Consider the following 16,393-nt stretch of genomic DNA (forward strand, 5'->3'; position numbering starts at 1 on the left):
CCTGTGCTTTTCCTGCCATGACAAGTCAAAGTGACTGCTGTGGAAAAGATGTTAGACCCAGGACGTAACTACAGGAACTTTTTGGATAATTCATTTTTAATTATTTCTTTATTAACGGCTTTAGCCTTGAACTAAAAGATGTCTCTGAGCTTGGTGGCTACGATGTCCGACAGTTTTTAAGTTTTTGGGGTCATTAGCTACGGCTCATTATCATTTCACATACGCCCTGCCTTTTTGCCCATTTTTGGATTAGCCGGGAGTTAGGCGTTGTCAGGCACCGCCAAGATGGCAACTGCTGTTGCCATCTTGGCACTCTGACTGACTTTCCTTTAAGGCATGATGGGAGAACTAACAGACCTTAAACCATCTGTGACCAAACTGCAGCTGCATCAACCAGACAAACTGTAAAATGATTTCAGACGTAAGAGAAACAGCCTGGAGCATATTATATGACCCTTTTTTAATCAAGTGTTCATGTTATTTTGTCTTCCCCCTGCAGGGGGAGGCTATTTACAGTCTCTGGGCGACATTATAAAATCTGTGGTAGCTCTTCTAACGTGTGACGGAGCACATGTGAGCAGTTTTTTCTTATTTGAATAAGACCATGAGGGTTTTTAATGACGTCGTCTCTTCAGCGTTTCTCCTGCTGCAGGGCTGCGCTCTGTCCACAGATGGTGATGTGGTGATGTGGTGTGTCACAGGACGACCAGTTTTCCACTTTGCTCTGCCAGAGCTGCCCGGCTGCAGCAGCAGAGGAGGAGACAGACTCCAGCTGCTGGCCTGAACATTAAAGACATTTCTCTTTGTTTTTTCTTCTTCTGCCGAGTGGCGTGTCAACACAAGTGAAAGAGCACAAAACTGTGGGTGAACCTCTGTCTGTGGATGTTTTATGGGAAATGACTAAGGGACACAACCTGGACTAAAGAAGTACTGAACCAAAGACACCTGCTTCAGCTGCAACTGAGGCTCTGAACCTCTGCCTTGAACTTTCAACTTTTGCAGGTTTGCAGGATATCTCAGCAACTTTACTCACCAAGGAAGAGCAACACAGACTATAGATGTCCCTAAACGTCTCACATGCAGGAGTTAGGACAGGGTGCAAATGACATCACAGAATCGGAGGATTTACTAAAACCAAAACTGAGTCATATCTCGACAGCACAAAGTCAGACTTTGTGGCTTCAGTGTCATCTTAAAATGACATGGTTCAGTGTCTGTTTGTTTGTGTCCAGTCTGCAGGCTTTTCCTCTTCTTGCTTCAGTGGCCATGAAGGACTGAGGTTTTATTTCATTTGTTTCTGTGTGACTGAACTGTGCCACTTCAGATTTGGGTCAGCTGGGAAGCTTCAATCCAAACAGCTTTAAATCCTCATTCATCCAGAGAGCTGCTGCCTCTGCTGCTGCTGCCGCCTGCTGGCTGACCGAGGGCTCACAACTGAACTAAACTGAAAGATTTGTACAGATTTGTATGTATCACTAATCTTTGTATCTGTCCACAGCCTCTCTGACGGTTTTTTTAAAACTTTTTAACCAGCTTCGAAGTTTGGCCATAAAGGCATCAGTTTCTTTTATTCTAAAGGACTTCCTGCATTTCCTGTACAAAACAGATTCTGTAGAATAAAAGCTTGATTTATTGATGAAGTTTATAGAGGAATGATTTCATTCATCTAATTTAAGCGGAGAATTTTAATGTTCCAGAGGTTTTTCATCCTGACAGAAATGGAATATTTGCACCATAAATAGGGTATCTTTTTAGAATATATTGTAAAGTCACATTTAGATATATAAAAGTGTTTTAAAGAATTTGAGTTTCCCTAAAGACAGAATAAAAAAAATTAAAAAAAACAATTCCAATCCTGTGTTATTTCTTCAGGTATCTCTTATATACCAAATATGTCTACAGGATCTTTTTTAAGTATTTCATTGTGAAGTATTTTACCAAAATTTTTATCAATACTTGAACTAGACAAGATTCTGGTATGAATCAAGGTGACAATATCAGGTTGATATTTTTGATAAGGCATGTCTGACCATCTTTATTAACAAAAACAAAATAAAGCAAAATAATATCTTGTGATTGGACCCGGCAAAAACAATAATTAAATCAATAAATTGAAAAACAACCTGAAAATGTGTCATCAGCAACACCGGAACCATCAAATGAGGGAGAGTTCCAAGCCGGCTGTAGATAGTGTAACACAGAGAGTGTCCCCCATGCGTGTTTTGAGTAAAAGTGGTGTAGTTACATTATCGGTGTATTATAGCAGGTGTTTATTCAACGTTAATGTTAATATTGGACATAATATCGTCGTTGTGTTTTGCGATATTTTGTCCAAAATGGAGACAGACGTGTCCAGATAGTCAAAGGAAAAGTTAACGGTCGTTTTTCCTTCATTTGTGGAAATTTCTGGAAAGTAGGTAGGTTGAAAATAACAACACACGAGACACTGATAACAACACATAACAGACAAGCATCATGACTGATTAAAACTGTGATCGTGACCCGATTTCTTCTCGGGTGTTTCAGAGTTGAAGAAGACGAAGCCAAACTCCATATAAAATGTTGTAGATTTTGTTGTATCTTCGCTTTACGGCAAACGTAAACGTCACACTGAATACGACATTTAACTCTTTTATTTTGTTATGCTGCTGTGCGCATTTCGGCATAAGTCTAATCCACCAAACGACGCGTTATTGTAAAATGGTCTCAAATAGCAACGTACATTGGTGGAAGAGGACGACGTGAATAACTAGCTAGTTTTTATCACTGATAAACAACTGTTACTTGAATAATCACTGCTTCCTGTGTTGATTATATCCCGAATGTCACAATATATCACAGTACCACAAACATCAAGAGCTACACCTTCATGTAGATTTAACTATGGCCAAAAACCGAGGATACATTAAAGAGTCAGAATTTTGAATTGACCTTTGCCATAAAAGATGAGAAGAATGACATTTAGATTTTTTATTTTTGTTTCTCCTATGTTGGACATCGTTATTTATATGGTATGTGTATAAAAGTAAAGTGTTTTTGTTTCTTCCTCTTCAGTGTGATTGCTTCCCTGAGCTGAACTGTCATGGAGTGTTTGGACGAGAAGCTCAAAGGTCTGTCCATCGCTCGGCGGTCTCGTCCTGAGGAACCCACTTACCTGCTGCACGTCGCCCTGCAGCCGACCAGCCTGCTGGCAGTGTCCTGCTCCAACTTCACCATCCACCTGCACAACAAGGACACTCTGAACCTGGTGGGAGAGTATCAGGGCCACAGCGGGCCTCTTTGTGGGGTTACATTTGCCCACAGCTCCCCTGACCTCCTCTACTCTGGTTCGGCTGATGGGACGGTCCGGGGCTGGGATGTCCGCCGGCCCGGGACAGAGTCGGTTCAGATGTTTAAAAGTGACCCGTCGCACAGCTACTGCAGCTTTGACCTCAGCTGCAGCGACACGCTCCTGTGTGCAGGCACTGAGCAGGTAAACGACGAGGACAGCTTTCTGGTTTTCTGGGACGTAAGAAAACCAGGTGGTGGACTTCTAGGGGTGTACTCTGAGTCACACAGTGATGACATCACACAGGTGTGCTTCCACCCTCGAGACAAAGACCGCCTGGCGTCTGGCTCCACAGACGGCCTTGTTAATGTGTTTGACCTGAGCCGGGGAGCGGAGGAGGAGGCGCTGCTTGCCACCTGTAACAGCGACTCCTCCGCTGGCTCAGTCTGCTGGTCCGGAGCAGACTACACCCAGCTTCTGTGCCTCAGCCACGACGAGGGGTTACACCTGTGGGACCTGGGCCAGCTGGACACAGACGAGCCTCTCACCATCTTCAGCACCTCCGACGCTCGCAGCCTGACTCCGCTGGCTGACGGAGGAGGCGTGGATTACCTGGTGGGAGGGAGGTGGCTGGAAGAGGCCCAGAAGCTGCTGGTGGTCGGAGGGAAGAACAGCGGGGATCTCCACCTGATGGAGTGTGATGACAAGGGGCTCCGTCTGCTCAGGAACTTGGAGGGCGGCCACTCCTCCACGGTGCGCTGCTTCCTGTGGGACGCAACGGGGGAGGCGCTGGTCACAGGGGGAGAAGACGCTCAGCTGTTGCTGTGGAAACCAGGAGGGGAGGAGCTCACAACGGGTAAAAGGGAGTCCATGAAGAGCCAATCAGCTTTGAGACTCAAATCCAGACCACATAAAAAACATGGCTACCAGAGGCAGAAGAAGGCAACGTAACAAAGACCTGAGTGGACTGAAGGAACATTTAAACTCCAAACAGTTCCACATAGACATAATTCACTAAACACAATCCTGAATCTGAAAATCATGTTACAGTTCGAAGCAGGTCTTGGATGTGACCTCTGTCCAGGATCACAGATATCTACAGTGATATAGATACTTTTTTATTGTTACAAACAGCTGTCCAGTCATGTAATGGAGAGAAATTTGTCTCATTAACAGGCTTAATCCCATGCATGTTTAAACTCAGGACAGTTTTTGATAGTAAATAAATACGCTCCTGCCCTCCTACGTGGTTATAGTACTTATATCATGATTGACTGACTGCTACCACTCTCCAACATCAAACTGGTAGTGTCCCACTATAACTACTGGTATTGCGTTGCTGTTTGACTGGCACATGCCAGTTAAGATGGTGTTGTCACTGGTGTTTTGTGCTGAAATGATGAGTACATTAATTTGGCATTTGACAGAAATTTAATCAGCAAATATTTTGATACTTGATTAATCCTTCACCTTTTTAATTTTACAAAAATGCCAAAAAATTCTAAAGTTTCAGCTTCTCCAAAGTGAGAATTTTCTGCTTATCTGTTTTTTATCAGAGTAAACTGAATATTAATGTGGTTCTGGACTGTTGTTCAGATGACACAAGAAAACATTTGGTCTCAGAAAAATGTTGGTACAGAAAATGGTACAGAATATGGAATAATTTGCAGCCCTCACCATCACACTGGTATACTGCTGTTGTGGTAACTGTCAGCCTAATATATGGTCCACTGACATGTTCCACTTCCTACATTAACATATAATTAAAATGACATTTTGCCCTGTGGCATAGAGTTTGTATCAAGAAAGTATTACACGCTGTTTATTTGTAGTATGAAACTGGAAGGGGGTATTTCTGAGGTTTTCATTCTTAAATTAAAATTTGAACAAGTTTGCGAAATTTCCCATTAATATTATTATTATTATTATTATTATTATATCATTTTGTGTCAGTAATATTTCTCCTTTAAAGCTGCAGTGATTCATTCGTCCACGGGAGCCGCCCAGTACAGCGGGATCATGCTGAGAGAGCAGGTATCGCTCTCAAATGGCAAAGAGTGGAAGAATGTGTGTGTGTGTGTGTGTGTGACTCAGGTGAAATCATGCAGTGATTCAGGTAGTTGAAGCAAACTCCCATTCACATTACAGACATTCGGGACTCTCAGAAATGTTTTGTGTTGACTCAGTGATCTTTATTCACAACAAGTTCACGGCTTTTTATAGTGACTGAAAAATAACACACACTGTTGCATGGTGATGAGACAGGCGGAGTCGCTGCATTAAACAAAGCAGCTCATTGAGGAGTTTCCTTTATTTGTTTTCACATTAAAAAAAAAATCCAATTTTCATAAAAAAAAAATTATACATGCACACAAAGACACTTTACTCTTTTAAGTACATATACTCAGATATACATGAATACACAGGCAGACTCCAGTCAAGATAATCAGAATTACACTGTGACAGGAAAAATATTATCTACAAAATAGATAAATAAAAAAAATATATCAGCAGTAGAAGTAATGCAGGCTACTATGTTAAACTATTTCTTACATGTTTAGACATCAGTACCAAATCCAGGTATTTTTTTATTATTAATATTGGCCATAAATCCAGATGTCCACCTGAAATGACAGCTGTCAAAATCCACTGTGCACTTATAAAAACTCAAAAACATTGACTGAGTGACCCGCTGAGGCATAAACTATATAAAACCACAGTTCAGTAGTTTCAATTAATTACATGACACCAAGCTGCAGTGAACAGAGCTGTGATTTTGCACCTGGTTCTGTGATATTTTGCAGGTGAAACATTTCTGCAGTGCTGATATTTGTGAAAAAATGCAAGTATTTTCTTTTTGAATAGAGTCACACCTCCAGCAACACACCCACACTGACATCCTCTGTGTGCATATTATCAAGAATACAGTTGTACATTATGTAAAATATTATTGGAAGTTATGACTGGCACATTATGTTTTTTTAATGAAAAAACAGCATTCAAATAGATATTGGATTATAAAATTTTGGAGATCCACAGGTCACAATCACATACTGATAATACCTCGCTCTCAGTGCAGAAATGACAGGCTGTCTGTGATGTGGAGGAGTCGAAGATACTCCTACACAAACCATCATAAACCTGGATAATATTAGAATCATACAGGTATATAAACAGCCAGATTATGTTCCATATTATATCCTGAATAAGATTAAAAGCCTGATGATATGTATATAGAATGTAAAGATTATAAAAGATGATATTGATGACATGACACACACAGTTGACTTAAGTTGAAAAAGTTCAATTTTATATAATAGAATTACTGTAATTAAATTAATCTAAAAATATTTTAATGATGCTGTATTGGGACATGTGCCAGGTGTTTATTATTTATTATTGGATTCTATCATACATTAAAGCTGATATTCTGTCAGTCAGCATACAGTAAAGACTTGACTGCCCTTCCAGCTTTGTGAAGCAGCTTTCTCTTTTTTGTCAGCCACATAAACAAGATTTTGGACTAGAGTAAATATGAGAAACACCCTCCCATAGTGGTTTTTACCATGTAATGACAAATAAATTATGCAAATAAATTTGTTATGAAAGTACAAACGGGACTCTTTTTTTACTAAGTAGGGAGTTTTTTATTTTTCCTTGTAATATTTGGTATAACATAGCTTCATAAAGTCCATGGAGGTCTCATCTGACACTGGAATAAGTTTACCATAACTTTATAGACAAGGTGCTACATGTGGCTGTTTTTGCTGGGCTGATTTCCGGTGGAGGGAGGGAACATGTTGCCCCCTTCACGCTCCTAAATGTACGCCCATGGAGGTGCTCTAGCGTTGGCTATATTCATAGTAGACCTATATGTTATAGTTATGTAACTCCCCTCCTGCAAACATATCTGTCTGTAATCTTAGAGCTTGCACAGAAACCCACTCTTCGTTCATACGGCGCTGCTTAGGCTCTGAGGCCGGTAGTATCTGCGGTTAAACCGACCGTCCAAGTGCCGGTAAAGAGTGCTGAAGCGCAGGGCTGGGCCTCGGACAGGTTTAGCCTCATTCCAGCACGCTGTGTGGTAAAGACTCTCCTGACACACACACACACACACACACACACACACACACACACACACACACACACACACACACACACACACAGTGCACTCTGCTTTCTGCCCCGATCTCTTTCCTTGTCCCTTCTCCTCCACCTAACCGACGAATTCAGAGCCTCGTTTCCCTCCGCGGTGATTGACAACCGCCGCTGTCCAATCACAACGGCTGACATCGACACCAGCGGCCAATCGGCGTCGTACGTCGACCTGAACCCCGCCAAGCAAGCTACGCTGCGTCTCTGTTATGTGTGCCATGGTCTCAGCCCAGCAGTGTTGACAATAGGGTGAAAAGAAACAGCCCCGAATCATAAACGAGCTGAGGAAAACACCAAAATCCAGGGGTTTGGGGAAGACAAGCAGTTGAATCAATAACAGGAATGTAATTGCGTTAACCTAATCGTTTTATATAGCCGTATTTTGTTATTAATGGAAGTTTGAGGATTATTCCGTTGGAAGGAAAAAGGTACTCGTGGGTTTGGCTGTTTCAGGCCAAGATTTTCCTGCTGCTCCGCCGCTGCTTGGGAAAGGCTGTTTGCACCGAGCTGGAGGTAGCCTAACAGTTAGCCCGCTAGATTTCCAAACATAGGATAACTCCTCGTCGCCGTCTCCGTTGCGAACCGCAGAGGATCAAGGTAAAGTACTACGATTGGAGAGCTAACAGCCACTCGGTCGGCTGCAGCTTGTCGGGCTCGGGTCGGGACTCGGGACGGTGTGTGTTTCCCAGCCCAGTCGGTCTGTCAGTCTGTGAGCGCTAGCTAACGGTAGCAGCATTAGCACTGCCCCTGTATTTACATCTGGGATGATGGGTGATCGCCCAAGTCCGCCCAGGTAACGTTATCTTATTAGCACACATGCAAATTTAGATTTGATCTATTCACTGTGTTTATATCAGCTTCTTATGTTTCCTTTGCACAGAATGCGAGCTGGTGGCGGCTAATAAGCTAAGGCTACATGTTCAACTTGAGCTAACCCGCGATAGCCGTAGCACTGACGTTAGCTAGCTACCTAAAATGTCGTTTTCTGAAATAAAGCTGGGCGGCTTTAATAAAAGGCTGCATTGTCTCCATGATAACCATATTTAAGTGTTTTGTGGACTCTGAGGAGACAACTAGTTAACGGTTTATAAGTTACATTCAGTCGCTTTGTAACGGTTAATCGGGATGCTAACGTTGCTAGCTAGCTAACGTAAGTGGGGGTTATCGCGCTGTCAAGTTTTGAATATTCTGCTGCTGCCAGGCCCAACATGGCCAAGCTAACGCCAGCTCCCCTAAACGGCTTGATTTTTTTTTTTTTAACCTTATGCAGCTGATGGCCGTCTTTGCTGCCCGAGCCGATAACAGTAAATATGTAACATCAAATTGCATTGTAAAGGGATATAATCTTTATTGTGCTATTTGGGTTAGGTGGTGGCTTAGTGGCTGATCTTTCCAGGCAGAGCTGATGTCAGGACGGTCACGGGCAGGTTTGCTTAAAAGTAAATGGTGATGTTTAATCCTCATGGGTTGAAAAAGCCTTTGTGAACATGGCCTGAGACAAGTTTAGCTTTCCTGTCAAGTGAAGCCAACTGTCAAATGTGTGGTGATAATCCGATATGAACTTTGACTGGCTGTGCACTAAGATACTGTGTCTGACAAACTCCTACCTCATGCCACAGGACTGTAATGTTTTTTTTTATGTGTAGGCCACCATTGTGTCAACATCTTTGGAAGTGTGTATACCACCATCATCGCCACTAATGACACTGTAGTGACATGGATGATGAGAGGTAGAAACAGTGATGAGTGAGAGGTGGATACAGAAAGATAAAGCTAAGGGCTGATGGTATGTACAAGACTGAATTGACTTCCGTCAGCTCAGACTTTTACTTTTATTTTCACCTAGCCTTTGCCCTGTCAGGCATGTGGGAATGAGAGCAGCGTGCCAGAAGCCAGGTGTGGCATTGTGGATTTCATATGATGGTATTTGTGAAGGTGTACTACCAATTTTGATTCTGTCTCGCTGGCTCATCTTCAAGGTTTCTGAATGTCACACCAGTTTGAGGGCAGGTCCAGCCCAAGTTGAGATAGCTCAACTTCCAAAGTCTCCTGTGTTTATGATGAGGCTGGTGTAGTAACTGCCTCCTCCTTATCACTTCTGTATAGCTGTGTGTGTGTGTGTGTGTGTGTGTGTGTGTGTTTGAAAGTTGCTGAGTTCATTTGTTCTTGACTGAACAGCGTAATTATCCCATGAATGAATCACACCAATTAGACATGCTGTCAGATTGCAGCATTCAGTCAAAAATGAAATGGGATTCATACTGATATAATTAGTGGTGTGACCTCTTATCCATTAATCAGTAAATCTAGGAGATTGATATGTTAAAAAAATCTGTCCTTTGTTATGTATAAATAATTTCTTGCTGTGATAGGTTTGGTTCTGGCTCCTGGAGGAAGTAATGGCAGCAAAGTTGAAGCAGTTTTTGGCATTAACTTACAAAATGATTTAAGGACATTTTAGGACTTTTAGTTTCTTATGTCTAGGTTTGTAGCCTCCCTCAGTAAATGCAAACCACAGGATGTGAATACAGATTTTTAGTAATATATATAGTATATATATATTAATATAGATATATATTGATTTGTACACTTAATACAACTGGAACGAAACTGGAACTGGGAATTACCCTGCAACAACTTAAAATGGCAATTAAGTTGTCATCTCAGTAATTTTTTAAGCAAAATGCCATTAATTCTCTGCTTCCAGCTTTTCAAATTTGAATATTTATTGTTTTTTAGTCTTGTAATTGCAAAAAAATATTACAAATATAAACGTAATAGTTTTGGACAGTTGTTGGACATAAGTTATAGTGGTGTAGAAAGCTGTGATCACCTTTTTCAAATATCAATACCTTTTTATAATATTATAACCAAACAATTAATTGCTTGATTGGAAAAAAATCTATTTTATTATTATTATTATTATTATTATTATTATTATTATTGTTATTGTACAGATAGTGACCACACCTGCACAGGTACACTGGTACAATTTATTGCAAATGTAATACAGCTGCTCTGCCATAAATTCTACCTTTACAAAGTTAATAATGTCCGTTTTTTGGTGACATTTCAATTGAATATGTAAATATAAACATATGTTTATTACTGAGGTCATTGTTGTACTGGATTACATTTAACTCGGAAGTATTTCTTGTTTATCTCTTCCCCATTTTAAATTCTTGGTAAATAATATAATAGAATTAACATAGATTTATTAGAATTTATGGCAGAACAGTTGTATTGGATTGCATTAGCTTGTGCAAAATTGACTCATTCCAATATCTCAAATGTGATATCATTATTATTATTATTATTATTATTATTATTTATTTATTTGCTTTTTTTCTGTTTGTTGTTTTACTATTGGCTGGACAAAAAACATTTAAAAACGTCACAGAGGGCCACCATTTTTTACTATCTACCAACATTTTATATACGTGTTTATACAATGTTTTATTGATGAATGAAGAAAATAATCTGTTGATTAAGTGACTACAAACATGTTTAGTGGCAACCCCAGTAATGTCAAGATTTAGGTATAATGTTCTCCTTGTTTTTAGGTATTGAGTCCTGCAAATGTCCCGTGTCAGCTGTAGATATAATATTCATCATGACATAAGACTAAATATCAGCAGAGATGCCTTGTGCTGTGTCTTAAATATTGGTTTTAAAAGCTGCATTCATGGTTCAGTGTGATGCAATTCTCTGAACCGATTTCATTGTTTTAACTGAGTGAAATCAGGAGTGAATCCCCCTCTAGCTGTTTGTCTGTAATATTCAAATCATGCCTGAGTTTAGAACAAATATTCCTACCTAGAGTTGAGTCATTACTATAGCTATGTTTGATTGTTGCATATCTCAGGGGTTTTAACTTTTGACCACAGGCGAGATCCCTGAGATTTCCTACTGCCAGCCTCCTTTTTATCTCCTGCGTCTGTGTTCTTGTACATGTTTGTGTGCAGTTTGTTCCCTCTATTCAGCTCCTTTTGCTCTGCCCTGCCGCTGCCTATGTGTTGACTTCCTGTTGAACGGCAGCTCCCTCCCTTGCTCCCTTTTCCTCCCTCCCTCCTCTTCCTCCCTTTCTGTTGCTGTCTCTGTTGCTCGCTGAGCCCCCTCCTCTCTCCTTCCTCCTTGTTCTTTAATCCCACCCTCCCCGAGCCTGTTTGGATGTCATCTGGTCTCTTATGTAAGAGGCATGGGCGGGGAATGGCTTTGGTGCTTGGGTGCCGTACGCCTGACCACCCGCCGTAGTCTTGCTCTCCCGCGTGTGTTGTGGCTGCACTTGAGTGTTTTCACCATTAGCCGGCAAGTCAGGGAGAGGGATAGAAAGTGAGGGACTGATGGTTGTACATGGGGATTCCAGTGCCCCTTTGCACAGGTAAGTGAAGTAACTCTGTTGAAATGCGTAGAAAATTTTCGGAAGCCAACAGGTTGTAGTTTGTCCGTTTTTGTAAAATATTTTTCGTTTCCATTAGAGATGTAGCAGGCAGAAACTGAGTCGGTTACTGAGTGTGTTCCTTGCTGCGAGATGTACACCTTCACAGATGCTTGATAAATGCAGCACTGAATGAAGTAGACTCGCTGTCTGAAGTCATCCTGGCAGAAGCTGAAAGTTGCATTAGGACTTAGTATGTATGTGAGAACTGTATTTAAAACGCAGCTTCCTTAAGTAAAAGCCAAATCAATTATTAATCTGCTGATAATTCCCCAGTTAAATCGATAAATGGCTTTGTGTGTTCAAAGTGATGCTCTTTAAATGTCTTGTTGTCTGACCAACAGTTTAAGATCCGAAGATGCTCATTTTACTTTTATATGTGACAAAGATGAGCATCAGATTCTCATAGTAGAGAAGTTGAAACCTCAAAAAGATTAAAAAAGATTATTTGATTATCCAAATAGTTGCTGCTTAGAGATATAATTCATTTTCTAATGATATAAAACAAAGAAAACCAACTAATAGGTTTAGCTCTCTATCACACACTCTCTGTCCTCAGACAGTTTAGGAAAAAAGCTCCTCCCCAAAAATCCCTTTTGCCTCTGAGTGAAACTTCTTTGGACATTTGATGGCAGCTGTTGCGCCAAATCAGCATCACAACTCCTGTAATTGTGGATTTAACTGATTACAGGAATAAAACCTGATCGCCATAAAGGTGTCAAAGAGTGTGTACGTCAGAGCTGCTCTGCTTTAAGGCTTTAACCAGAGTTAATCTCAGAGTGAAGGTGATTTTCAGAGGCCTTGGCCTGCTTTGCGTCTGGTCTCTGAGGTTCAGCAGCAGCACACAGGACAGGTGTTGAGGCGTCAATTTGCAGTTTGTTGTTGTTGTACACTGAGGTTTGCGTTAAGGCTGAGATGCTGCTGGGACTCACTTTGTATGACATTTGAATAGTCCTGTGTCAAAGTTTGAAAGGCAAAACTAGCAACTAGGGCATGAAATCAAATTTTTTTTTGCACGTACTGTTTAGTCTCCATGCTGCTTGGTATTCAGCCACAGTTTTATTTTTACCGCCCAACGCAGCAGGACTTTCAGATTACTGGCGAGTAACCTGCCAAACTGGCTGCTGGAGAATTTAAACTCAGCAGCCACAGATAAGACAGATCAGTGCTCAGCTGGAGGTGTTTTCCCACCATGGTGACGATGCTGATGCCCAACAGAAGGCGTTTTACACAGATGGATCATTAACAGCTGTGTGGTTCTGAAGGATAAGACAATGAGCAGTGTTGACAGATGATTCTGTTGCCATGTAATTGCTATTGTCATATGAGACTCTGCATCTGTAGGGCATAGTTAGACTATACCCAAAGATCCAGTTAAAAGTAAATTTACATGAGTGATGAGTGCACATGCCGCCTGTTGCAATTGCTCCAACTTGTTTTCATATTTTTCCAACTTCTTAGCTTTTTTTTTTTTTTTATATATATATATACTTATTTTAAGCTGCACCTCCTCTAAACAGGCTAGCAGAGAGAGTTCTCGTCTGTCCAGCTATGTTATTGTGCAGCAACTCCACAGTCGCATTGTTTGCACCTGATCATGTTGATACTGGATGGCATGGTGAATAGAATTACCAGTGACCAGAATAACAGACATCCCTGCAGAAATCAGAAGAGGGACAAGATGGAGAAGTACCTCCCTTCTATCATCATTGCTAATGTGAGATCGCTGGACATTAAGATGGATGAGTTAGTGGCCCTAGTGAGGAATCAAGGGACTCCCATGAGTGTAGTGTTGTGTGTTTCACAGACATGGTTACAGGAAGATACTACAGATCCCATCTGTACCGTTGACGGCTTTCAGATGGTTCTCACAGACAGAAATAAATCTGAAAAGGGAAAGAAATTCATTACAGTCATAACTTTCTGCAGCCCAGACATCGAACTGTTAGCTGTCGGGCTTTGTACATACACCCATATTCAAGGAGTTCTCACTCTCCATCTTGGTTGTTGTTTATATCCACCCCTCCGTTAACCAGACAATGTGTGTGATATCCACCCTGTTACCACTAAACTCCGGACTCTGCGCCTCAGTCTTTTCTTCATGGTCTCCGGGGACTGCAGCTGGACCAGACTCTTCCCACTTTCACTCAGTTTTTGGACTGCACTACCAGAGGAAACTGGACCCTGGACGTGCTGTATGCTAATGTTGAAGAGGCCTGGAGATTCGACCTTGCTCATTTGCTTTGTACATTTTTCTATTCACCTACTGTGTATTTACTATTATTATTACTATTTATAGTCGTATTTACGTATTTACTTCCTCTTTCCTAACGGTGTGCTGTGCAACTTTAACAAAGCACTTTCCCTGTGGGGAGCATTTAAGTTTTTCTGATTCTTTCACTGTCACATCTGACAGAAAATAAAATATCTTTGGGTTTTTAATCCATTGGTTGAATAAAACAAACTGAAAACTTACGTCATCAAACCAAATTGACATGTTTTTCTTAACGAGGGGAAATTATGACATTGAAGTTTAGGGTTAGTTTAGGAACTCTTCTTATTAATCACAGTTGTCAGTCTTGATTATTATATTCCTCCAATTAGTCATATTCGAATCGACACCCTGACAGTCTCTAACCACATACGGGCATGCTGCTTCTCCGGAGCCATGAATCACGTTTAAATTGCAGTATAGTGTATATGATGATGGATGATCAGCTGTGTAGACACAGATAGCTTGTAAACGGCTTTCACTGTCCATATCCTCAGGCAGCACAATGATGTTTGTGGGTGTGTGTTTGTAAAGAAAGCTGAGTGTGTCCCGCTGTCTCTCTTCTCCTCGTCTGTCCACTCTGCAATGTACATGGCCTGGTGGACATACTGTATGACTGCCTGCTTGACTTTGATGCAGCCAGTGCACAGTACGGCCCGCAGCGTCTCATTCACGTTTTATTACGTAACGATTTTTGCTGGACCTCTAACTCTCTCTAACTCATTACCTCTGATGTCTTCATGTCGTCCAGCTGAGTTAGTGTGGACTGGATTTGTCCTCTCTTGGCATCACTGTCTCCAGTTCTTGTTGCCTTAGTCATGTGCAAGTCTAGACACGTAATTTTCAAAGTTAATGGCACATGATTAGAAAATAAATAGATTGACATGGAAATTACTCAAGTGTGAATTAAGCATGACTTCACAGATTAATTCCATTATGAGTGGGGTTTGATTGATTTTGAAGGTTGATAATGACACCAGTTTTTTTTTACTTGTGTCAGTGTAGCTTTAGGGAAGGCAGAGTCGATCTGCCCGTCCAACGCTTTCATTTAAAGTGAATTATTTAAACAACCGCTGGGTGGACGGTCATGAAATCTGGCTCAGATATTAATGACAACACCCCTCACCCCCCCACTGGGTGAATCTTATTACTTGGTGATCACTGACTTTTTATCTTGTGCCAACTTTATATTTCCAATAGTGCGGTTTATAAAGGCAAACTAGCAGACAATCCGCACACTTTATTTGATGGCAAAACGGCCAACATGACAAAGGACAAGACGATCTGTTCGCCTCATGGTCATGAATAACAATCAAAAATCAATAGTCTCAAAAAACTGAGGAATCACAGTAAAATAAAATAAAAAGTCTTAAAATCAGAACTGTACGCTTACTACCATGCTAGTGTTACTGTATTAAACAAGTATAAAAGTGAAACTCACTGCTTGTTTATTACATATTTGTTTAGTGGGGCAGGTTCTTCGCCTACAAACGGCTCCATATTCACACACAGAGAGAATATTGATTATCTCAATGACTACAAAAAAGTTGCTGGTAGCTGGTTGATAAAACACAGGTTAACATCAAGCCAAACTTTACATTCTTTGTTCTACTAGTGGTAAGCATCTGACATTAGGATTTGAATGTAAAAAAAAAATTGCTTCAGTTTTGTCTGTAGATTGTGTTTTGCATTGCATAGCCAGATTTTGTGTCTCAGCTGCCCTTTCACCAGATGGTTCTTTGTACCTCTGACAACTGCTAAGAAATCTTCACCTTTATTTTTCCAACCATTTCCTCATGGGTGTGGTGGACTACCGTAGTTTAGCAGTCAGTAGTTTGCAGTGAGAAGTGTGAATGCTTCTGCTGCTGCGGCGGCGGCTTGTGTTTTGTTGTTACCAGACTTTTTTTTTTTTTTGGCATGTAATCAGCAGCAAACACATAGCAGTGGACGTTTCCTCAGCTTCCTCCCACTGTGGCGACGGCTCGCAGCCACAGAGCTAGCTCCATTGTTGTGGGTAGAGGCTGGTGTTTTCGGTGTGTGGGGTGTGTGGGGGGTGTGTGTGTGTGAGTGTGATGGTCCACTGGCAGGTAGGACGGTTGTGTGTTTTTGCACTGTAACAAGGCCTCTGCTGAGGCCTGAATAGTCTCCCATGCTGGGAAAATGAGGCTGTCTGCTTTGGCTGCACAGGTTTGTTGTGAGACTAATAAAAGGCTGCGGCAAGGTGGACTGATACAGAGCTAAAAAGTCAGTGGGGAGGTTG

The 16,393-nt window shown here is 41.2% G+C and overlaps 2 protein-coding genes across 6 annotated transcripts in view; both read left to right on the plus strand.

Moving 5' to 3' along the window:
* The first annotated feature begins 2,184 nt into the window (after positions 1-2,184).
* On the plus strand, positions 2,185-6,883 carry wdr89 (WD repeat domain 89). Its single transcript, XM_023405295.2, has 2 exons — positions 2,185-2,417; positions 3,055-6,883. Exon 2 carries the CDS (start codon positions 3,083-3,085, stop codon positions 4,217-4,219), a length of 1,137 nt encoding a protein of 378 aa, XP_023261063.1. The 5' UTR covers positions 2,185-2,417; positions 3,055-3,082; the 3' UTR covers positions 4,220-6,883.
* A 759-nt stretch (positions 6,884-7,642) lies between these two features.
* The window catches only part of ppp2r5eb (protein phosphatase 2, regulatory subunit B', epsilon isoform b), a 48,407-nt gene continuing 39,656 nt past the window's right edge, over positions 7,643-16,393 (plus strand). For 2 of the 5 annotated variants that reach the window (XM_023405298.2, XM_023405299.2), the window contains exon 1: positions 7,643-8,216. In XM_023405298.2, coding sequence (XP_023261066.1) covers positions 8,188-8,216 — 29 coding nt within the window. In that variant the 5' untranslated portion in view covers positions 7,643-8,187. Of the gene's footprint in view, positions 8,217-11,679; positions 11,805-16,393 lie in introns of those variants that run through there. The other 3 variants (XM_023405300.2, XM_023405301.2, XM_023405297.2) reach the window with 2 other exon arrangements.

The sequence above is a fragment of the Seriola lalandi genome, unplaced genomic scaffold, assembly GCF_002814215.2.
Source record: "Seriola lalandi dorsalis isolate HSWRI2012SDOR001 ecotype SW California unplaced genomic scaffold, Sedor1 jcf7180002054271, whole genome shotgun sequence".
NCBI classification, from domain to species: Eukaryota; Metazoa; Chordata; class Actinopteri; order Carangiformes; family Carangidae; genus Seriola; species Seriola lalandi.

Bases quoted from the DNA above. Each gene is read 5' to 3' on its own strand.
- wdr89 (XM_023405295.2), top strand. From the start codon at position 3,083: ATGGAGTGTTTGGACGAGAAGCTCAAAGGTCTGTCCATCGCTCGGCGG.